At 32.4% G+C, this 24234-nt stretch overlaps 1 protein-coding gene across 1 annotated transcript; it reads left to right on the top strand.

The window, feature by feature from the left end:
• Positions 1-11384: 11384 nt before the first annotated feature.
• Positions 11385-19356, top strand: LOC113734705 (uncharacterized WD repeat-containing protein C2A9.03-like). The gene is made up of 10 exons (XM_027261356.2): positions 11385-11684; positions 12257-12439; positions 12576-12743; positions 12843-12929; positions 15969-16103; positions 16270-16380; positions 17808-17899; positions 17986-18091; positions 18315-18401; positions 18759-19356. The coding sequence occupies exons 2-10, from the start codon at positions 12299-12301 to the stop codon at positions 19170-19172; spliced, it is 1341 nt and encodes a 446-aa protein (XP_027117157.1). The 5' UTR covers positions 11385-11684; positions 12257-12298; the 3' UTR covers positions 19173-19356.
• Positions 19357-24234: the final 4878 nt, after the last annotated feature.

The raw sequence follows: 24234 nt of genomic DNA, 5'->3' as shown, positions 1-24234 counted from the left end.
AACCATGTTGATTAATTGCTCTAAACAAAAACGTGAATCTTTGTTTACTCTAAAAAAACGAAAAAAAAAAAATAAATCATGTACAAATATCTAAGAAAGATTGTTGAACCAAAGCAGAAAAGATTTGGTTTCTGGAAGCTCCGCCAGTAATTAAATCTGAAGACAACTGTTTCTATTGACTTCTTGAGTTAGAAATACAACCTTAATATTTGTTAAGTGGGTTAGAACTAACAACAATTCCCGTTGTAGGTAAAGCTTAATGAATGGAAGTTATCATCATTAGTCACATAAACAAGTTAAACACGAATTCTAATATAAAAATGAACCCATCATTATCGAACTTGCCATCTGATGCGATATCACCTAATTAAAATTCTTGATATGGTGTAAGTTTGTGGTAGTCTTTTTCGTTCTAATCTTTTTTTTCTTGTTTGTTAATTAGGAACTTAGGACTTACCCTACTAAGTTTTAGCACTTCATAGACAACATGGACAATTATGGCCAATTAACTGCTGCTACTGCTGCATAAGAAATCATTCAAAAAGAAAAACTGTCATTGTAGATTTTATAATACGTACACACATATATATATACATACACTGGAGGGAGGAATGAATTGGATGGTATAAGCGAAGAAAGTGTACATGAGAGATTTCAAATTTGATATTCTCCACTATATATATAAATATATATATATATATATATATATATATATAAATATATAGTGGAGAGCCAAGCTATACACATATATATATACAGACACACACACCCAAACACATATTCCAAAGACTTGACTATGCAACCGAGTCTCATTGATATTGACCATTCCATATTCCTGAAAAATCTTATGTAGTTTTGTCATGATTTAAAAAGATATACACAACATATATAAATACACAGTGTCTATGTGTGTGGGTGTGCAACTATTGAGGAAATATATTAAGCAAAGGAATTATTAATTGCTAGTTAATTTTCTTTGTTCTTTTACTTTTTTCCTTCCTAGTTTTATTGATTGTGCGAAACTTAAAATTGGGTTTATTTTAAAATTTTGGATTAATTAGTGAGTGTATGAATTTGGTGTATGAAATTAATATTGATGCTCAAAGTAAATTTGAAGGGGATTTGGCTTGATTTACCCGTTTCTTTTCTTTGCGAGAGACTTAATCGATGTCCACACCATTCATCCTGATTTCACGCCTTGTACACCCTAATAATGTATCAAAAGTGTGAAATTATGTGAAAATGACAAGAAACTGCATAGTTTTGCACATTAATAATTTCTTGGGCAAAGCACGTGTAGTTTTGTATTATTACCCCAACTTAGGAATTGGCTTTTCAAGATTTTTGGTTTTTCAGTGTTTTTGTGTCCATTTGACAAAGCAAGGCATGTGATGGAAATGATCCACAAGGAATGTGGTATCTTTTACTGATTATGTTGCTTCCTTTTTTGTTTTTTCTCCTTTCTTTGATAAATAATACTCCCTCCGTCTCACTTTGATAGTTTTGGTTATTTTTTCACACAGTTTAAGAAAAAGTAGTTAACTTTGTTGGAACAATCAATTTAGGTAACTATTTTTCTAAAATACCCTCACATTAATTACAGTATAACTTTATAGAAACTTGAATTGACGGTAAAAAAAGAATCAACTCTCATTAAATAAGGTAGGTTTATAGTAACAACAACTTACATTGAATAAGGTTTATTTTAGGAAAATTAAAATACAACTACATTCTTTAATTGGAAATTAGACTACAATTTGGTACAGATAAAAAAGCAAAACAGGACTATCAAAGTGGGACGGAGGAAGTATGAATATACCTACAAAAAGCGAATGTAAATTATAATATTTTTAAATGATAGATACAAATATAAAAATTTCTAAAATCAAGGAGGTGGGTCATTCTTTCGTTTATTTATATCGTTTCAGTCGTATGTCGTTTAGCATAAGATTTTTTCAAATAATATATGATATGATTTCTTTTGAAAGTTAATGTAGAAAACGAAAAGAAACGCAACAATTAAGTTCGAGTGACACGAGACATCTCTCGGTAATCTCACATCCTACCTATTAAAAGAGCGAACGTTGAGGAACAGTAGAAGTGTCGTCCCCGCTGATGTTCTGCCGGTTGCTTCGTGATTTCCTCCAACATTAGGGGCAATTTGTGCATGTCATTTTCCTTGCTGTGTGCTTTCTATTTTTTCACCGTTTTTCACTTTTCTTTAACTGACCCATGTATGCATTGTTAATGGCCCTCTCAACTGCGGTTTATTTCGGTTTTGCCCAAGTCAGCGCTTTTGTGGTTTCATGTGTGTTTAGTAATTGTTAATGCCCTCTTAGCCATGGTTTATAAATTTACATTAACAATTTAGTACAAGTTCCGCTCCAAATTTCGTTTGCATTCTCGTCCAAAAAAATCTGCTCCAAATTTTGATTACGTTCTTGACCAGAAAAAAAAAAATGAAGAGTCCCTTCGGTGACCACTTGTATAACACTACTTTTTGCACGATATATTAGTGGAAAAAATAGAAGCTTCCTTCATTGCACACTTATTTAATGCTCTTTGGATACATTAACTATTACTATTTTTATTAGCAATGAATTCATGCTTTATTATACTAAAAAAGTTATTGAAACAATTGGACCTCAGCAAATTTAACACAAAAAATATTAGCATGATTATTTTTTAGCAATGAAAGCCCCAATTGTTTCAATGCCACAAGTTCATTGCTACCAAAACCAAATTTTAGTATAATTTTGCACCAAATTCAATTGAATATTTTAACACCAATTTTGTAAAAAAAAAATAAGAAAGCATGAATTCATTGCTACTAAAATTTTGTTTTTCAATTTTGCCCCGAATGGATTCTAAGAAAAAAAATGATTTTGCTTGCTTTTTCTCTTTGAGAGATATTTATAAATTTAGATTAACTGATGCAAATTTGGATGCATAGAACGTATCATTAACATTTGAATTAATCTTATATATACTACTGTCAGCGTATACACTATCACCATTACCATTAGATATATGACACATGTGCAAATTTTGAATTTCATGTGTTATCTATCCAACCATAATAGTGTATACATTGACGGCATGTATAAAATTTGCTCTTAATATTTTAGTGTGATTTTCACTCCAAATTTCATCTATGTTCCTCACCAGAGAATCTACTCCAAATTTTGTCTACATTCCTGATAAAAAATGAATAAATAAGCCACGAATTCATTGCTACTACCACAAAATTTTAGTATATTTTTGTTCCAAATTTATTGAATATTTTAATACCAATTTTGTTCGGAATTTTTCTACATCACTAGAAAAGAAAAAGAGGTATGGTCAGCTTTGTCTACATTCCTAGCCAAAAAATAATAATAATAAAGAGTTCCTTGAGTGGCAACTTATATAACACTTTTTGTACTAATTCATTGCTACTATTTTTATGCATCGTTTAATTAGTTGCATAAAAATAGTTTAGTATAATTTTGTTCCAAATTTAATTGAATATTTTAATATCAATTTTGTTCAAAATTCTTCTACATTGTTGAAAAAAAATGTATGGTGAGCTTTAATTACTTGTATACATTTTAAATAGTGAAAAAGTAATAATACCAATAGATGATTAAACAAACCACATATAAAGTCTTGGTAAAAAATAATGATGAGCTTTAATTACTTGAGTACATTTTAAATAGCCAAACTTTATTATTTCCTGTCTGTTTCTCTGACTTTTTCTAATCCTTAAATGGCTTTTTTCCTAACTATTACTTTGTATTAATAAATATAGCGTAACAAAAAATTCTACAATAAATTTTGTTCCAAATCTCTCTGCATTAGTGAAACATGGTTGGTATTAATGAACATAATCTAATAAAAAAAAACCCAAGGTACATTTTGCTCCAAATTCCTCTATATTAGAGAAAAAATAGAAATTTCCTTGATTCGACATTTATTTAATGCTCTTTGGATACATTAATTATTGCTATTTGTATGCGCCATTTATTTATTTATTTGTTGCTAAAAAATAATTATGCTAATATTTTTTGTGTTAAATGTGTTGAGCTCCAATTGTTTCGATGACTTTTAGATAATAGAAAAATAATGTTTAATAGCTAGAAATGCTACACATAGAGAATGCAAGGTTGAATTTATTTTTTCCTACTTGCTTCCTTGAAAAGCTTTTTGCTCGATAAAATTGTATCCTAATTGCTCCTTTCGTCCCATTTTTTCCTAATTGCTAAACCATGTGTTTTGAAAATTTCAAAAAATAATAATAATTAGTAACAATGAGTATGTAGTATTTTTGTGCCAAGCAAAGAAAGTGAACGGTCCAATTTATTATTTGTTATTTGTTCCTCTACATTAGTTTATATCTTAATAATATAAATATAGTTTGAGAGAATTTTATATTAATATAAACATGGTCTGATAAAAGATTCTAAAATAAATACAGACGGTCCGGTGAAAAATTGTAAAATAAAATTTGCTCCAAAATTATTTCCATCTTTGATTTCCCTCTTTTTCTTCTGTATTCAGATTTAGCTTAGTGTTTGAACGGTTATACGTGATAAAAAAAATGCCAATATAAATCCCGCTTCAAAATTTCTTTTACATATCTCACTTTTTTCCTTCCCTTCTTTATTCAAATTTAATTTAGTATTTGAACAACCATAATGTCATAATAAAATCCTAACATAAATTTTGTTCCAAATATATAAATTTTATTCCACTTATTTTCTATTTATATTAAAATAAAAAATAAATGAACTCTTGATTAGATACTTATTCAATACTTTCTAAACAAATCTACTATTATTATTCCTATACATTATTTGTTTTTTACTTAATTTTAATAGCATAATAATAATGATATCCTCTCTATTGGGTATGGTGAACTCCAATTGAATAAACATGACATGATTATATATAAAAAAATCATCTCATAGATTTTACTCCAAATTTCTCTAAATCAAATATTTTTTCCTTTTTTTCCTTTGAATTTAGTTAAACAATTTAATATTAATTATGTTCCAAATTCCTCTCAATTCTTCACAAAAACATTAAATCATTTATAATTGAATATACTAAGCTCCAGTTAAACACAGAACCCATGTTTAAAAAAATTATCTTATATATTTTACTTCACTTTTCTCTGCATTTCAAATTTTTCCCTTTTTCCATTTAAATTTAGTGAAATATTTTACCTCCAATTCCACTTCCATTAATAAATATTTCAATAATAATATTATTAAACTTTATTACTTGCCAACTAACATCATCACTTAATATTTTTCCTATCACCATTAAACAAAAGCCTAAAAAATCCAAATAACATGATTCACTGTAAAATCTGCTCCACGTTTTCAGAGCAGTGTTTTGCTCGCTCTTATTTTAAAAGACAAATGCAACTCATTAGCTCTTCTTCTTCTTCTTCACTCACCCACATTTCAAGCACACATTTCACAAAACATAAATTTTATACAATTTCCTTGCAAGAAAACATCAACCCCAACATCTTTTGACCTTCATAGAGTCATTTTAACTGATCAAAATTCAAGAAAAAGAAAAAGATTGAAAAATAAAGGGTGTGAAGCCTACACTCCTTTTTGATAGCTTCTCATCATGATAATGAACATCAACATTGGACCATTTTTGGTTGTAACATAAACAAAGTCATATATCACACAAACAAGAAGGAGAGCTTCTCCTTGTTGTCTTCGCCGACGGGAGCTCCTCTTCATAACCCTAATTCCAGAAATCATAACCCAAATCAATCATTCCCAACATGACTTCTGCCCCACTATCATCAAGGCTTCTCAGGGCATATCGCGCCGCTAAGAAAACTGCCACGAAAGCCCTTAAGACCTATCTCATCGCCATGAAAGATGTTGACAAGAAATACCAACGTCTGCAGAGTTTTCCCAAAGTTGTAATTAGATCCAAAGCGGATCTCAAGGCTGTTATCAAGGTGAAGTGGACCAATCTGAATTGGGAGGTGAAGGTTAAAGTTCCCACGAAATATAAGCCCAATGGCCGAGATAAGCCGTCGGAACAATGCCTCATGGCAATCGCTAGTAAGGTTGGAATAGAGTTTGTGTCTAGAAAAGTTAGGAGAGGGTGAGGTTTAGGAGAATATTAAGGAAATGGGGTTAGGCTATTAAGGAAATGGGGTTAGGGTATGGGATAGTAGGGGGGTATGGGGTCTTCTTGATGCTTTTGACGTTGATGTCATGTTAATATTTTCTATCGTGTAAATATGCTATCATTATCAAATGCTTTCCATTTCCCTTTTGTTGTGTTCTCTATTTCCATAAGGTAAATCTCAAATGAGTGTTTTATGCTAAAAAAAAAAGAAGGAAAAATTAGAAAAAAAAAAGAATGGTGCAGCTAATTAAAGTCACAAACTATCACCAAATCATGGGTAATCCTGCGCAAAGAGCAGGGCAAAACCACCTAGTACCCATCAAACAGGCAATGAGATAAGTCGTGAAATGGCGTGACGCAATCCATGCGGATTATATGTCTATCTGCGCTCTGATTGCTTCGGGGTAGTTTGTTGCAGTCGAAACCCATTCAAATGCAATGAACCGACCAACTCTTGATCAAATTATGGCATGTTATCCATGTCGTTATCTTGTCGTGCCCGAAGGAATTGAAGAGGGCTTGGCTTTTGGGGATATGGAAAGATTGGAATGAAAAATCAAAATCAAGTGTGTGGTGAATCTTTGCCCCATGTTTCTCTCCTGTTTAACTTTGGCTAACTTGCCCCTCATCCAAACAAATTTGTGTTGGACGAAGGGGCGCAGGTATGGGATCAAGGAGGATTAGTAGTTTCTGCAGCTGGATAGTAAAAAAAAATAATGATTAGCAGGTGTGTATATATATATACACACACGCACTATAAGTTATTTGGGGAGATGATTAGGGTTTTGTATATATATGATTATGAACATATTATATATCTATAAATTACTATAAGTTATTTAGGGAGATGATAAGGGATTTGTAAATATATGATTATGAACATCTATGTATCTATAAATTACTATAAGTTTTTTGGGAGATGTTAAGTTTGTAAATAAATGATCATGAACATCCATGTGTTGCAGATTTTCCATTTCTAATTCAGTTAGATAGTTATTCTGCTAATTAACTTATTAATTGTGTCATTAACCATTTGAAATTTAGCAATATTTGAGAATTTTGACGTGATGGTTGCTTTCTGTTGTCCTACTCTTTTGCAAAGACATCAATTCATGTTCTATAATGGACAAACTCATGATGCCTCTATAAACAAGAAGAAACTATAGGTGGTTGGATCTTTTATACTCGTGCTTTTGTGGCTTAAAGAAAATTAAGAAATTTTGTAAAGGTATGAATATGATAGAATGAAATGTTGAGATGTAGGGTCAAAATCTAATATCGTAGCCTTTTTGCATTTTCCTTTTTTTCTAATGTGACCTTATATTTGTGGCTATGACCATGAGGGCCAAATTTGACTGGTCCAGCATGGCTTCAAGGCCCCATACTACTTTTAATTAGTTCCTAAAGTTCTCTGAAGTTCAAGAACTTGAAGGATTATTTACACAAAAACCTCTCTGCTCGGACAGAGTTGTTTTTCAAAAACATGTTCTAGAAAATTTCGTACATATGTTTTAATTGTCTTCTTATCTAACATACAAATTTATGTAAAAAATTGTTAATATTTCAACAGTTTTCTAAAAATACCAACCAAATGGAGCGAAATTATTATTCAAATGTGAGAAATAAATGTGAAGGGCTACTCTACAAATGAAGTGAAACAAGTGACCCTTGGAAGGATATGGAAATAAATATTTAAATACAAATAAAAAATATTTAAATACAATGAGATTCATATAAAGGTAACCAAAATACCTATTATACCCCCAAAGACAACAATGAAAATGTTATTGGAATAACTATAAAGAATGAAAAATTCATGTTGCACAGAGATTATTGGTTTTTATTTTTGGCATTTGAGAAAAATCTTTTGATTGGAAAACTTATTTTTTTTACTTGCAAAAAATATTGCTATAAATTAGGGAAGGAGAAGAATGGTTGCTAAGATTACTTGGAAGTAAACTATCAAGATAATGAGTAGAAAGTTGGATCCTGGCTGGGAGACACACAAAATCACAAAAGATATGCATTGTACTAAACTAATTCACAAATAGTGATTGTACCCTTCAAATGTAAGAACTGGTCTTGATTGAAAGAATATATACTTTTTTTTATTGAGTTCTGGTTTTTGTGAGTTTGAGAATTAGATGCATATATACAAACTAATTTTACTCTCAATCCCTTTAATTTTGCAAAGCCTTGTGTATTTATAAACTATAAACTAGACGACAAGTATGCCACCACAACAAATTCTGCTTTAGGCTACACACAAAAAAAAAAAAAAAAAAAACCAAACACATTGAAATAAAGAAGAAGAAACTAACATTAGGCCCTATTTGGCACTTGAGTTTTTTACCAAATTTGTCTGTTACAAGTTTTTTAAAAACTTTAGCTGCAGTAATCTCAAAAAACTTTTCAAAAATTTTAAACTATACACTTAAAAATATTCAAAAATTTATACACTTCAAAAATTTTTTAAAAACTTCCACAGTAAGTTACAGTAAAGTTTTAGACAAACACCCAAAAAACTCACTTGTCAAACAGGGCCTAGGTTTGAGAAATTAAGTAATTAGTTTAATCGTATTAAATCGTGATTAATGACCGAGAAGTATTTGTAATTTCAAAAAAACGCATAATTTGTAAATTTATTGTGTCTTTTCATTAGAGTAAAAAAAAAAATTATGAGAGAGTACTATTAGGCTAAATGCGTTGATACATTTAGGTATTAAAAAAAGATAAACGTACAAAGACACTTGAAAACAATCATTTTTTATGCTTAAATTAGACATTAGATTTCATAAAATATAGCCCCTTTTACTCAAAGAATTATCATCCAAAAAAAGCAGGTTAATTAACCATTTAACTTTATACATCACTTTGTCATTTCATAAATTGGAATAACAGGCACAGAAACAAAAGCAGGTAAGTGAGTCATTAACTCTATAGATTTCTTATTTTGCCATTTCATATACTCCAAAGAGTATCAATGGAAGTTAGTCTAGCAAACTAATTCCATCATTTTTTTCCCCCAAATTCTAAGGAACATCCCTAATTTTTGCTACAAGCTTCTATAATTCAATACTATAAAAGATTTTTTTTTTAATGAGTGTCCGGTAGATAACTTATTAACGTATTTAAATTATACTTAAATTATATATAATTATAATTATTACATTAATATATTTAAATATTTCTAAATTAATTATATATATAATTTTAAAATTGACACCTGAAATACTTGTTAACGGGTGGCCTATGATGACTCCAATATGGTAGCATAAACCACCAATTCTTTGTGATTATTACAAAGTAATATTTTATGATTTTATGCAAAAGTTGGGCACATTCCGCACTTTCGAGATCCACGTTACGAGATGGATCACTTCCTTCCAAAAAAGTATACGGTCACTCATTACCTAAGCAGGGGCTTGTGGGGATTTTGTAGGACATAGGGAAAAGAAAATCTAAATGCCTCGAGAGTTCAGCAAAAACTTTGATAGGTCTAGTTTACTGGATCCAGTGGTCCAAATTTCGTCATATATTTAATATTTGAATCGGTGAGATAGTATGATAAATTTTTAACCACTCAATTTACAGGTGAAGCCGTAGATTGGATCTACAGAAATTTTTGCCCTAGAGGTCAAGTTTGAATACCTAAACTATGCTTTTCTAACTCTAAATTTTGTCATTACTCTACGGACGACACAGTAAGCCAGGCATCTACAATTTAAAACAAAAGAATTTGGATGCTTCAAGGATTCACGTTTGAATGCCTAAACTATGAGTTTAGGCTCTAAACTTTTACCCTTTCCGACATCACCCGATGAGTTCAAGACTTAGAACTTGTTTGATAACGTAATTCAACATTTATATTTAGTAGGTTCAGATCTTAACATGTTCAAACGTATTTGATAACCAAAACTAGAATATCTAGATTAATTAAGTGGTACTGAATTTTCTAAGCAAAATTTATTTCAAAATATAAGTGATAAGTCATTCACTTATTACTTAACGTGTGATATACACTCAAATATATCAAATTTAATACTTAACAATTTAGCAACTTAATGGATTCAAATTTCAGTTTTCAAACTTTAATTTTATTGAATGCACCCTTAAAATCTAGCCAAGGACCTTAGATGCTTGAAAATATCTTAACTTTGTATTTTAAAAGTACCATATGAACATCTCACAATGCATTATGGATTTTACAAAATGGATCTTGGACGTGGGGTTAGGATCCTTTCTATCAAATCTCTCCATTGGTTTCTTCATCTATTTATATCTAAATGTATATAATGTTATAAAATTTTGTAATTGTGTCATTACTTTTATTTTGATCTCTTGATCAACATGCTAAAAATTGATATTGTTTTGAGAATATTTTGATATTCAATTTACACAAAACATTTGAACAGTGACAAATGTGTCAAAATTGAGAAAAATTAATCAGATCGCAAAACTTGGTAAATTCATATGAAATTTTGTGTATAACTAAAATAAATAATGAAATATATTATGAACAGTGTTGAATTTCAAAAATAAATTTTAATTTAATTTTATTAAGGTCTAATGGAATGAAATTCTCTTCAATGCAATGCAATGAAAAGGAGTCTAATCCTTTAAATGCTTAGAAATTTATGTCTGAACACCTAAACTACGAGTTTTAACTTTAAATTTACCTATTAGGGAGGGATAAAATCATCCCCCTCTATTTTAAATTTGCATTTTTTTATACATAAATAACTTATATCGCTTATATTTTCCATACATTAATAACTTGTAGTACCACTTACAATATTAAAACTTCTACAAGTAGTCAATTGGAAATAAAAAGATGTAAACTTAACTTCTTTCTTACCAATATCCCACAAAAATAACCGAGTAAAACTTGCACTAATTTCTAATTCTTGCTAACTAACTCAAGATATTATCTAATAAACTATGGTACCCAAACCATAATTTGTTGAGAATTAAATAAAAATGTTTATTGGAACCCAATTTTTTTTTTGTTAAACTTAACTATCTTCTCATATAATATTATCAAAATCGAATTTTTACCTTCCTTTTTTTACCGCGGCTTGACAAGTATCCAACCGTCCACATCCTCTCATCATATCCAATTGGTATGCATGATGACATATTGCCACTACTACCACCCCTGAAATGAAACCGCATGCGTGCATTGTAATTGTACATTTGTCCTAGGAGACATACCATTCCCATCATCATCTCTTGTTAAGCTTAATGAAAACTGTTCACAGGTTTCTATGACAATTTCTTAGCTGCTGATAATAAAAGCTTCAGTCCCCACCACTATCCTAGTTGATGTGGGGTACTGAAATTACTGCCCCACCCCTCAGTCCAGAGTCCAGAACTCCAGACCAGAGCAGATAAACCTTAAAATTGTTTCTGGGTTTTCTTTGTTTTTTTGCCTGTAAAAGAAATCTTGAAACTTTGCATACATGGTAGTACAAAAGCTCTGAAAAAAGGGTGTTCTTATTATTAGGCCATATCTCAGCTTTGAGGTGATATTTCAGGTAATTTGGTGTAGAAAATCGAAAAAAGAAAGAAAACATATTGTTCTTTATTTTTTCAGGTGTTTGTGTTTTATCATAATTTTCATAAAAGATAATGGTTTTGGAGCGGAAATTTTGTGGATGAAGGAATCTATATAATCAGAAAAGCTTTTCATTTCTGCATACCATTTCTTCCTGGTAATCTTTGTCTGCATGCTTCATCATTTCGGTCCTTCTTTTCGTTTTTCTAATTTCCTTTTTTTTTTTGTGGGTCTAATCCAGAAATGGGTTACTGAATTTTTTCATTTTTGTACACTTTATGTTGTCCATACAAATGTTCTGTCATATATAATGAGAACCAATTTGACCATTTTTTCCTTCCACACTATTTTTCAGAAAATCCCCGTTTTTCTTTCCTTTTCTTTTGGTGTTTTTTTAAAATTAGATGCAGAGAGAAGGGGAAAAATGATTCCTTTTCTGTTTTCCTTTGTTTGTTTACTTATGGGTAGCGGTGGTGGCAATATGGAGGTTAGCTTTGTTGTTTGAGAAACTCTGTTCTTGGTGTTCTAAGGAGCAATAGTTGTATGTTGCAGGTGTGGAAAAAGCCAACTAAAAGGAGAGAAAATCAAGTAAACATGGCTAACAACCGCCAAAGAGCTCACCAATTGGACTACATGGAGGAGGATGGAGAGGATGAAGCAGATTCCGTGGCTGAAATGCAAGGGGAAGCCCAAAATGATGATACACAAGATGGAAACCTTGATGAATATGATATGGTTGGTTTACTCAATTGACTTGTTTAAGTATAAGATAAATTGGTCGGAATCCTGGATTTTTCTTTGTTTTCTACTTTCAGTCTGTTATGGAATTAGAATCTGTCTTTGATGGTAATATTCTTTTGGGTGCTTTTAGCTTACAAAAGTTACTGATACCTCGGCTTCACAAGCGAGGAATGGGAAGGATATACAGGGAATTCCTTGGGATAGGTTAAATATTACAAGGGAGGATTATAGAAGGACAAGGATTCTGCAGTATCAGAATTATGAAAATGTGCCTGCATCTGGTGAAACTGTTGATAAGGTAGGTAACGTTGGTTTAAGTTGAGTGAGTTGTCTCTCTCTCTCTCTCTCTCTCTCTCTTTCTCTGTGCTATGAGTTTAATTTCAGATTATTTATTTAGCAATGCACGCCAATTGAGAAAGGTGGTGAGTACTATGAGTTTTTCTACAACACAAGATTGGTGAAGCCTACCATCCTTCATTTTCAGGTATGTACTAAAATGCTATGCCACTGCCTAGTTCTATAAGCTGATGTCTACATTTTGTATGTTTACATGAGGTGTTGCAGTTTCAAATGCACCTCTTCATATTTCACTCTCTTTAGTAAATAAAGGTGGCACTATGCAGACTATCTATCTTCCACTTCTTGGAGTTTTTATTTGAACATTTTGCAAATATTAGGCCTTCTTGTGTCCCCGTGTTATAACTCGTCTTGCTTGTAATTATGTTGCTGAATATCTGAGTTCATGCTTGAGGTGGCAGATATGTTGCTTTGATTTTTCAGTGTGTTTTTTGATTGATACACTTATTGAAGTGTTATCTTCCGATTTGTTGGTCTTCTACAATCGTCCCTGACCTGAAAATTATTGCAAATGGTAGATATAAATGATCTGTTGTCTGTATTGATCTGTCTTTCCATGTTTCTGCCTTTTAGAATTGAAGAATCAGATTGGGGATCAAAGTATTTAATTATTGATCTGAAGTGCAGTACAAGCATATTTAAACTGTTGAATAGCTAGAAGATTAAGTCTTCACTCTTACAAGATAACATGTCAAGCTATAAGTCAACCTATGCTCTTCTTTGAGCATATCTTTGGATTTTTCTGACACATCTCAGCTTTTCATTTAAGTTCTATAATGCCATGGCTTTTTTTTATTTTTTCTGCAGAATGTGATTTTTATGTTAAAAGAGAGAAGGATATAGATATTATTTATAAGGCAGTATAATGATAACTTAGTCTCTCTGTTATGGGTGAGTTGAGTTTCATGATGCTGTAGGAGTTTAACCAATAAATTGAGCAGATAAACATTAATGTGAGTTGAAACAGGTGCTCTTTATGGCACTGGAGCTATACTCGGGCAAGTACTTTCCTTAAATCTCTGCGAATTTGAAGCCTTTGGTTATAATCAAACTTTCTGCCCCTAATTGATTAATGTCTTTGATCCTTTTATATCTTTTTTTTTCCCGTATGACCCATTACTTTGCTGTTATGCACCTTATTGATTATTGTCTTTATGTTTTTGTGAAGACCTAGACTCTAAGACATTCAACCATGTTTTAGGCTTGCAATAACCACACCTACAAATTTGTCACATGTAGGATGAATTATCCAAGATGGTATGGTTTTACGGTTTCTGTTTCCTCAATCAGGCCATGGAAAAGCCTTTACATGTCGTTATCAATCAAAATCTCATCTTTATTCAAGCCTAGTTAACATGCAATTAAGCCATCTACCAAATGTTACATTTATTAGTCTTAACTGAAATCTCTATCGTTGCTACTGAAGAACCTCTTTTCTTGGAAGTAGCTACCTAATAAATTGTTGGTTGATGTGGATTCTATGCGCCTAATCCTGTCTCTAGTCCTGAATAACCATACTTCTTGGCTTTGTGATTACTCTGCTTCACCAAAAGCTACCCACTGGCCACTTAGGTGGCAGGCCAATCCTGCGAATTCCTGGAAGATTATGTATGACTACGAAGATCAGTACTCACTTGTCTGTGTTGGGATTGAAAAGTCAGTCAGAAAATATTGCTTTGTCTGGATAGAGCATTATTCCAAATAATTATTTGGAATAATTACTGTAGCACTTTTTGTGATGTGATGTATGTGAGATAAAAAGGTGGTTGAAAATATAAAAAGGTGGATTGGGAAATGTGTTTATTTTTAGGGAATTTTTTTTTGGAAAAATTATCTATCCAAAAATTCTTTCTGTTTTTACCCCAGATCAAGTAGTTTACTTGTCAAGCTCACCTACTACAACTGAATTGGCTACTAGAGTAGTTCCTGTTATTTAGTAATGACAGAGGAATACAGTCAACGGTTGTAGCATCTTTAGGTGTCTTCTGGGTTAACATATTGTTTTTAGAATTTGCTTGAGCCATGAGAATGGGGGAGAGCTATTTTACTCTTTTCCTATTCCTTGCTTTAGAAGTTTTAAATTGTAGATATTCTTATGATGTCTCAAGCCATGTCTGAGTTAGAAGTGCTCGTTTTGTAATTGAGAATGTGATCTAGCCAAGAAAAAAGGAAAAAGTTAGAGAGAGAAAGAGTTATCATGAGTTCACGGCTGTGCTGCTGCTTTAGTTCTTTAATTTTTTAGTTTCCATAAAATCATATTCCCTCCTTTGCCTATTTGGTAGTACAGAATTCTCTCCGACCAGCAGAAGAAACATAGAGTAACGTCGTTGCACTTGAAAGGTCTCTACTATGACTATCCTATGGAACACCTTGTTCAGTGGATTATTTCAGAACAGGGATTCATATCTGTTCCACTCTCTTTGTATATTTAGGCAGTGAAAGAATTTATCCAAAGTAGTTTGCCTTGGGCTGGACTTACATTCATTTTTATTTTGGTCTTGAGTGACTTACATTCATGTTGGATGTTAGCCCCTGTAGCTTCTGTATTGATGCTAAATGTTTTATTGTTCTCTATTGCATTAGTTCTTGTCTTTCAATATCTATCATGTAGTCTTTATCTTCTGTCACCAGTTAAATTGTCTAAGAAACTAGAATACTTTCGTTTCAATTGGTAATGCAAAGCAGCTGCTGCTTCTGTTCTTTTTCACATTTCTTTCCTTGGATGGTACGTCTCTATGGCAGGATTAATGGCTCTTCATTTTGTTTCTGTTATTAATGATTTTCTGTTTCCCTTTTAGTTTAGTACTTGATTAAGATTTTGTATGTTGTTGAAGGTCACTTTATGTTATCACAAGCTATGCATTTTTCCTTCTCTCTTTTCTTGGCTTTTCCGTTTTACTTCATTCCATGAAAGAGTCAATATTTTGTTTGCTTAGTCTATACTGGTGTATTGAAGTTCTCTCTGACTTTATCTGATTAGAGTGTTCTAATTGCTCTCACTATCATCACATGACTGCCTTGCCTTGCCTTGCATTAGAGTGTTCTAATTTATCTTGATTAGAGTGTTCTAATTTATCATTGGATAAAAATGACTGCCTTGCCTTGCATAATGGTATCGAGCCCAAAAGGAGAATCAGTTCACATATCTTTTTGCTTCTCTATGCAGCTCAGAAACCTGGTGTGGGCTACTTCTAAACATGATGTGTATCTCATATCTAATTACTCCATCTTGCACTGGTCAGCTCTGCTTCACAGATTGTCCGAAGTCCTCAACTTCTCTGGACATGTGGTACCCACAGAGGTGATTAAATAGTATTTGTTACTCGATGACTATCAGTTGTTATGTTGCAGAGACTGGAAGTGTGGTTATTTCAATTCATCCTCTTTATTTTTTCTAAGAATTTCCCTTTCCTTCCTAATATTCTCCTTGGCTTCCCTGAACTTTCCTCTGTTGATGATAAATGCAGAAGCATCCTGGCAATTTGTTAGAAGGTTTCACCCAAACCCAGATTAGTACCATGGCAGTGAAGGACAGTTTTATGGTTGCAGGGGGCTTCCAAGGAGAAATTGTTTGTAAGGTTAGCTGATATAAATCTCTCTCTCTCTCTCTATATATATATATATATAAATATAATTTTTTGGTACATTTCTTGATGGCTTAATTTTTTTTCCCTTTAAATTTCCTTGTGCATGTGCGATTGGATAGAAAACTTCCATGTTGTGGCTCAGAAATCATTTTTAACTTTAAAAGTAGTTTTCATGCTGGTAACGTCACTTTTTGGAGATGGGCAGATTTCATGAAAACCTTTATTTGGTAATTGGAAGTATGAATTTGCTTTGTTCTGCCGTTAAAGCTTGTCACTCCTCCTTATCTTAATTTAGTCTATTGTACTTCCGCTCCCTCTTTCCAGTATTTAATGTACTGCTTTTCCTCGATTCTTTGTTGCTAACTGTATTGTGAAGAATTGTTGTCTATTCATCTGGATTCCACGACTGAAAATGTGAAGTAGCTTATAGCTTGTGGGTCCCTTTTCGCCCCTTTTATTCCAACAATATATGTCAATATACCATATGCTCTCTTGCAAGGTGAATTACCATAATTTGACGTCCTGATATTGCATATCTCTAATTTACAAAGATTGTATGCTCTCTCTCTCCATCTGGGTGGTGGTGGTGGTTGGATCAGTACACGTCCAAAATCTCTGATCATCTGTCCACATTGACCTTGTTGGTTGTTAGGAGGTCCCTAGAAGTTCATGTAATTTGATGTTGATCTAGGAGAGTTCCAAACATATCTGGTGCTGAGGTCTTAGATGCTTTCGTCTAGGATTTCTTTGTGATGAAGCTTTCAAGGTAGTAGAATGTTACTTTCATAATCAACTAGCCTATGAGAATGATAGTCTTCTTGGCTATGTAGTTGAGTAATTGTCAATCAAGCTGTACAATGCAAATCTCCTGAGCTTTCAAACTTTGACATTTTGCTCCATTGGTTTAGCACACCATTGTACTCATTCATCTTATAGCAGACCATCCGCTCATAGTTATGGTCCTGTTGTTTTTTCTTGTCCGGTTTACATTGATTTGCAAGTAACACTAAAACATTCTTGCCTTGTTGTCTTCTGTGTTCTGGACTAATATTTATCATGCATGATATTGCGATCATCACAAATTTCTGTTTTATCCTTTTCTTTTTGTGGGTCCATGGTATGACATAAGGATGGATAGCACATTTTCTCGTGTTCCCTGCAGACCTCATGTAGTAATCAATGGCATTGGGTTGACAGAATGAATGTTATTGGATAAAGTAAATGTGGCATTCTTGAAATGTATTTTGAATTATGAACCTGTCATTTATCATCATATACAAGTTCTACATTCAAACATTAGTACAATCAACACTGTTATTATGTTTGATTAACATGAGCAAAGGTCAGCCGAAGAACCATAAAAGCTGCTGATTTTGAGTGTTTCCTTGAAATGGTTTCCACGGATGAATTTTGTGCAGCGCCTGAATAAACCAGGGGTAAGCTTTTGTGCAAGGACCACATATGAGGATAATGCCATTACCAATGCTGTTGAGATCTATGAGAGTATAAGGTAGCATAATATTTCTAATCTTCTATTGGCCTAGTGCCTAGGTAATGTTCCCATAAAACTCAGTTTCAGCATAAATTCTTTTGCAGTGGCGGGCTTAATTTCATGGCTTCCAACAATGATTGTGGCATAAGAGAATACAACGTGGAGAAATACGAGCTCATTAATCAATTCCAATTCTCCTGGCCAGTGAATGTAAGTGTTTTGGCAATGCTGCTCTATTTTATGGTGTTCCTTGTCTTCCATTTTCTCATTTATCTACGAACAATGATGTGTGCCATATTTGTCATGCATATAATAGGAAGAGCAGTTGGTTTTGATGGGATTGATTAATTCTTTCATTTTCTTCTAACTGAGATATCTAATAGTGTAATATCAAAAGAGTCAGAAAAATTGTATCAACTGGTTTGTTTTGCAGCATACTTCAGTGAGTCCAGATCGCAGACTTTTGGCTGTTGTTGGAGATGATCTTGAGGGCTTGCTCGTGGATGCCCACAACGGAAAGGTACATGTGATAAGTCTTTGCTGTAATTCAGTTATGCATCGAATGCCGTGGACTTTACCGTAGACATCTGTTTAGTTCAAATATTATGCACTTTTGATTTTTGATATTGGTTCATGTAGTGAAATGATTTGTCATTCTATTAAATTCTGTAGATAAACCATAGTATTTCATCTACCTTTTTACTACGGTAAGTTGATTACTAGTAGTGTGAAGATAAAATCTACCAGTTTAGGACTGCATGAAGAGGCTAGTGATCAAAGATTAAAATAGTTTGTTTTCGGTTTCTGTTACAGAGAGTAAAATACAAACATAATAATAAACTTCTACTGACTTAATGGTACACTTCTGCTGTCTCAGACTGTGGCCTCAGTTGTTGGTCATAAAGACTACTCCTTTGCGACTGCGTGGCACCCTGAAGGGCATATATTTGCCACAGGGAATCAGGACAAAACGTGCCGAGTATGGGATGTAAGAGACCTATCAAAGTCGTTGGCAGTTTTGAAGGGAAATATGGGGGCGGTCCGATCACTCCGGTTCTCGTCAGACGGGCAATTTCTGGTGGTGGCTGAACCTGCAGATTTTGTTCACGTTTATGATACAAAGGCAAATTACAGCAAACAACAAGAGATAGACTTCTTTGGCGAGATTTCTGGTGTATCTTTAAGTCCAGATGATGAGTCTCTTTTCATTGGAGTCTGGGACAGGACATATGCAAGCTTGCTGCAATACAACAGAAGGCATAAATATGGTTATCTTGATTCCTTCATGTGATCTCTTAGAAATTTTACTTTACATAAATGTTTTTGGGATCTTTTCTTTTGATCATTCTATTGTTTTTTACATAGGTTTCTTCAAAACCTGCTCTTGGTCTTTAACTTATCGTCAGAAAAGTGTACAGCTTACAATGAAAAAAAAGCAAAATTCTTAAAAAGACATCTCATCTCATGCCTTCCAACACCAGTGCCAAAAGTTCCCTATTTCTGTTCTTCTGTTTCTCCAAAGAAAGGGGGAAACAAAGTAAAAACGAAACTAGAAAATGGTGAGGGTCACTATCATCCTGGTTGATGCGCACCAGTGGCTGCTGTGTTGCAACCACACAGACTGGGGCTCGTTTGGGAGTGGAGGATTTGGACAGAAATGAAAGGGAAAGAAGAGAAAGTTTTTTTGTCATTTGTTAGTTTTTAGTAGGAAAGAAAAGAAAGGAAATGGAAGGATTTAAGAGGATGAATAGTAGTCAAAATTTTTTCTTCCAAATTAGAAAGAAATGGGAAGAAAGTTTGAGGAAGCTTGTCAATTTTTTTTTTAAAATGTCTATTTTGTCCGTAAAAAGGCCTTGAAGAAATATTTAATGACTTTTATATCCAAAATCATTCCACTAATTTTCAAAACTGTCAAACAACATAACAATCTCTTCTCTTCTTTCATAACTTAAGTTATCCCTTCTTTTATTTTCCATCCTAAACTCCCAATCAATGAATACATTAGACACCAAATAATTTGTCTAATAATTTTTAAGTCAAAATTTATCACCTAATCTGCTGAATTTTAACGAGTATAGTAATATTGACTCAATTTCACATGCCCTCTATATTTATGCACGCTATTTCTTCCCTCTTCTAGAGAAACACAAACTTGCACACACGCTTTCTATATTAGGATTAGACGTGTCAAATTAAGTGGCTCGGGTGGGTTTGGGCGAGTCATAATTGGGTGATAGCCTGATAGGTGTAATTAGTTCAATTCATTTATACCCATTTAATAATTGATCAAAATGAATCACTCATTTATATCCATTTAATAAATAGGTATGGGTAATGAATCACTCATTTATAACCATTTAATAAGTGGGTATGGATATATCTAATTACCCATTTATAACTCACTTGAAATTTTATTTTATTTTATTGCATGTTGTTTGATGACATTTTATTATTATTAGATTGATAAGAAATTCAAATTTATCTGCTTCACATCCACTAAAAATTGAATTTAAATATATAATTACTTTTAAATGGGTATAAATGGGTGAGCGAATCAAACCACAACCCAACCCATTAAATGGGTTCAATTGAATAATTTATTTAGACCCATTCAAAATTCATTATATACCCAAGTCCATTTATTAGCAGGTTAGTTTAGATGAATCAATATAATTGGATTGTGGTTGACACCTCTGATTCGGATACATTCTATAAAGTATGAATAGATAATTTCCAAAAATGTTTAAATGTACATATGGGTAGGGAGGATTTCAAGGGGCAAAGTGCTATAAAGGCCCAAGTTTAGGGGGTAAAGGGTAATTAACTCTTTGGAAAAAACTGCAGGGGCGTGGATGTAATTCACGCAGAAATGCATAAAAGTATACCTTTGAATAGTCCATTTTCTCGTGAAATGACACTATTTGGAAATTAGCGAAAAAGTCCATGTTCAAAAATTTTGTCAACTTCTTTCTTTGCATGTGCTTTGGGGTGAGATTGGAAGGCAAAGACAATAAAGACAGAAAGTTGACTAGGAAACGGACACACCCCCACCCACTCCACTTGTGTATCTGATACGATAGGCTTCACATGATCATCAAATGTTTTTCTTATGTTAAAAAAATGAAAAAAAATTACACTAAGAATTTGATAAAAATAATAATTAATCCTCTATATGCTGATCGTGTGTGAATAATAATTATGTAAAATTTGAATTTAAAATTTATTTTTTTCCACGTGCATCATGCATTCAACGGCGATAATATATACACTGTTACTGACGATTTACTTTAAAAATAATGGTAAGACTTACATTCTTAAATATAAAAGCTTCTGAAATTGTACTAACTTGTCTTATATCTTTTCCAACTTTTTGATTGATATTCCCTGGTATTCTAACTATGTCAAGTTCTCCTCTTGATGATCAGTAGGTTTATTTTGATGTTAAAATGTTGAACTTGTTATTAGCATTAGCATGTAGCTAGGAAAGATGTTTAAATCACAAAAATATAAGAACTCGTTTGGATTGCTATTTTTTTTGGAGTTTTTTTTTTATAAAAAGATATATATTTATAGTAGTGATTTGATATATATGAAATAAAAAGATAACTAAGAAATGTGATTATGGAAACGGTAAAATCTTTCTTTGAAAAATTGCAATCCAAATGACTAATCTTGAGAGCCAAGGGAAAATTTAGACTGCCATTGGGGCATTATATTGTTGGCTGTGTTTAATAACGATTCAATACATTGATTATGATACCCTAATCTTCCCTAACTGTGCTCAAAATCAATTCTCAGTCACTTTCTTGATGCACCTTATTAAATCAAGGAAAGGGTGTACCTTGATCCCTTTGGTGCAATGGAGGTGAAATGCAAATATTTTGACTGATGAAAAGGTTTTCGTATATTTCTGGTTATATACTATCCAGGATAAAATAGGTTAGTTTAATATAAGAGATTTTGATTCTTGAACTGATAAATGTTCAATCAATGGAGCACATTACTAAATGAGAAAAATAGCCGTAGGGAAATTATGATGAATTTAGAATAATAAACTAATTTTATAGCATGAAACAGATTGTTTTAGGATGAGATCACAATTAATCTACAATAGTGTGAAAATCAAATATTACAACAAGATGAGAAAAAAAAAACAAATATTTTTGTTAGATGGAGTCTTCTATAATAAAAGGTGGGCCTTCAAAAATTTAAATGTTTAACGCTGTAGTATATGTAGTTCAAGAACAAAAAAGTTTTTTTTTGGGAGGGGGGGGGGGGCATGAAATCCAAATGTTTCAGTCACTCCCACCTGAACTACAAATATATTAGAGGAAAATTTTTTTTAATGCATTGTCAATGTATTTTTTATACTAACAGATTTAAATTATACTACATAACATTAATTTAAATTTAAAATTCAAATCACGCATATGTGATATACATTCATAACTTCTTTAGTATATGTAGTTCAAGCTCAAAAAGAGGAAGGGAGGGAGGGGGCAAATCCACCCTAAAATCTATTGGTTTGGATAGTGGATTATTTGTAAAATTTATTTATTTATATTATCAATACATTTTCAATCACATTTTTATTTTATATATATTACATTAAAAAAAATGTTACAATATTTTATTTAAAGTATCCATATAATCTACTATCCAAAGTCACTTAAGTCACTCCCATCTAAACTGCATATATTTTAATGTTAAAAACTAAAACTTTTACACTTTTTTTAACTAAAACTTTTACATGGATTGCCATTATCTAGTAATTGTATACCTTCTTTTTTTTTTTTTTTTTTTTTTATCAAATATCACCAATTTGCACCTATATCTACGTCTACTCCTACTCCTGACAAATCCAACTGAGTCGGACGCGGGGCTGGAGCGGTTGTCAGAACAACCGCTCCGGAAGGTTTAACACCATTTGTACATGGTGTAACATCATCTGTACAAGGTGTAACAATTGAACAACAGCGAGTAAAATAAAACAACATTTTTGTGGGTCCCACACGGCGTAAAAATCGAGTTACAAGACGTGATCTGAGCCGTATAAATTTTTGAGGCTTCATCCAAGCCGTGAACTGCCTGGAACGGTTGTTTCTGGCAACCGTCCAGGCCCCTCGTCCAACTGAGTCATTGGAAAAACTCGGGCAATATCTAGGTAGGATGTGATAATGCTGTCAGGCATGAAATGACGAATCACTAGTGGTATTTTATCATTAGTATTCCAGGATTTTGACACAAGCTGGTATTTGGTCTAGTTGAAATTCCCAGCACTCATATGACTCGCACAAAATCTGACTTATTCAAACTACTTTGCTATTGCTGTGTATGTCGTGAAGGCAAAATATGGAATTATCTAGGTAGGACATGACAAATTGCTATTGGTAGTTGAATATTACCTCTCCAAGATTTTAATGTAATACTTTAATTTCCTCTAATTTCAACACTCACATACGTCTCGCAAAATGTGATTTAGAGAAAAGTGCAATTTTTGTATCTAAACGTTGGCACATGAGCGATTTTAGTCCCCAAATTTTGGACAAACATAAATCCGGTACCTAATCTTTCAACTATTTGGCACATTTAATACTCTTGACGAATTTTTTCAAATTGCTATAGGAAAAAATCATGTGATAGTCACATGTCCAACAACTATTGTACAAAAACATGCCAAAAAATGTAAAATATCCTTCTGATGTCATGTAAAATATCCTTTTGACACTAAGTGCAAAGTTTAAAGACTAATGATTTTATCAAGTAAAATATCTTTTTGATGTTAAGTGCTAAGGACTAATAATTTTATCAAGGATATTTTACATTTTTGGCATTTTTTATATTATAATTGACGGACATGTGACTATCACGTGAACCTTTCTAGTTGCAAGTTTGGAAAAAATCGTTAAGGGTACTAAATTTACTCAAAAGTTGAAAGTTTGGGTATCAAATTTGTTTTTGTCCCTTTAAAACGGTTCATATGTCAAAATTTGGGTACCAAAACTGCATTTTTCTCTTTGATTTATTCAAATTACTTTACTATTTGAGGAAATCTTATATAAACTAATACTGTATACACTATTACTATTGAATTTATGACACGTTATTCATCTAAAGTTGAAAGTGTATACACCGTCCTTACTATTTATGTATATTTGGGGAATGCAAAGCTTGACATTATCTAGGTGGGATATTATAATGCTGTCAAGCATGACATGAAGGATCGCTAATGGTATTTTGCCTCTGCTGCTCCAAGATTTCATAATAAGAGTTCCATTCTGTTTGATCGAATTTCTCAGTGCTCATATAAAGTCACACAAAATCTGACTAATTTAGAGGAGCTTACCATTGAG

The sequence above is a fragment of the Coffea arabica genome, chromosome 3c (genome assembly GCF_036785885.1).
Source record: "Coffea arabica cultivar ET-39 chromosome 3c, Coffea Arabica ET-39 HiFi, whole genome shotgun sequence".
In the NCBI taxonomy this organism is placed as follows: Eukaryota; Viridiplantae; Streptophyta; class Magnoliopsida; order Gentianales; family Rubiaceae; genus Coffea; species Coffea arabica.
The sequence above is the reverse complement of the archived record's forward strand: the minus strand, read 5'-3'. Positions and strand labels throughout refer to the sequence as shown.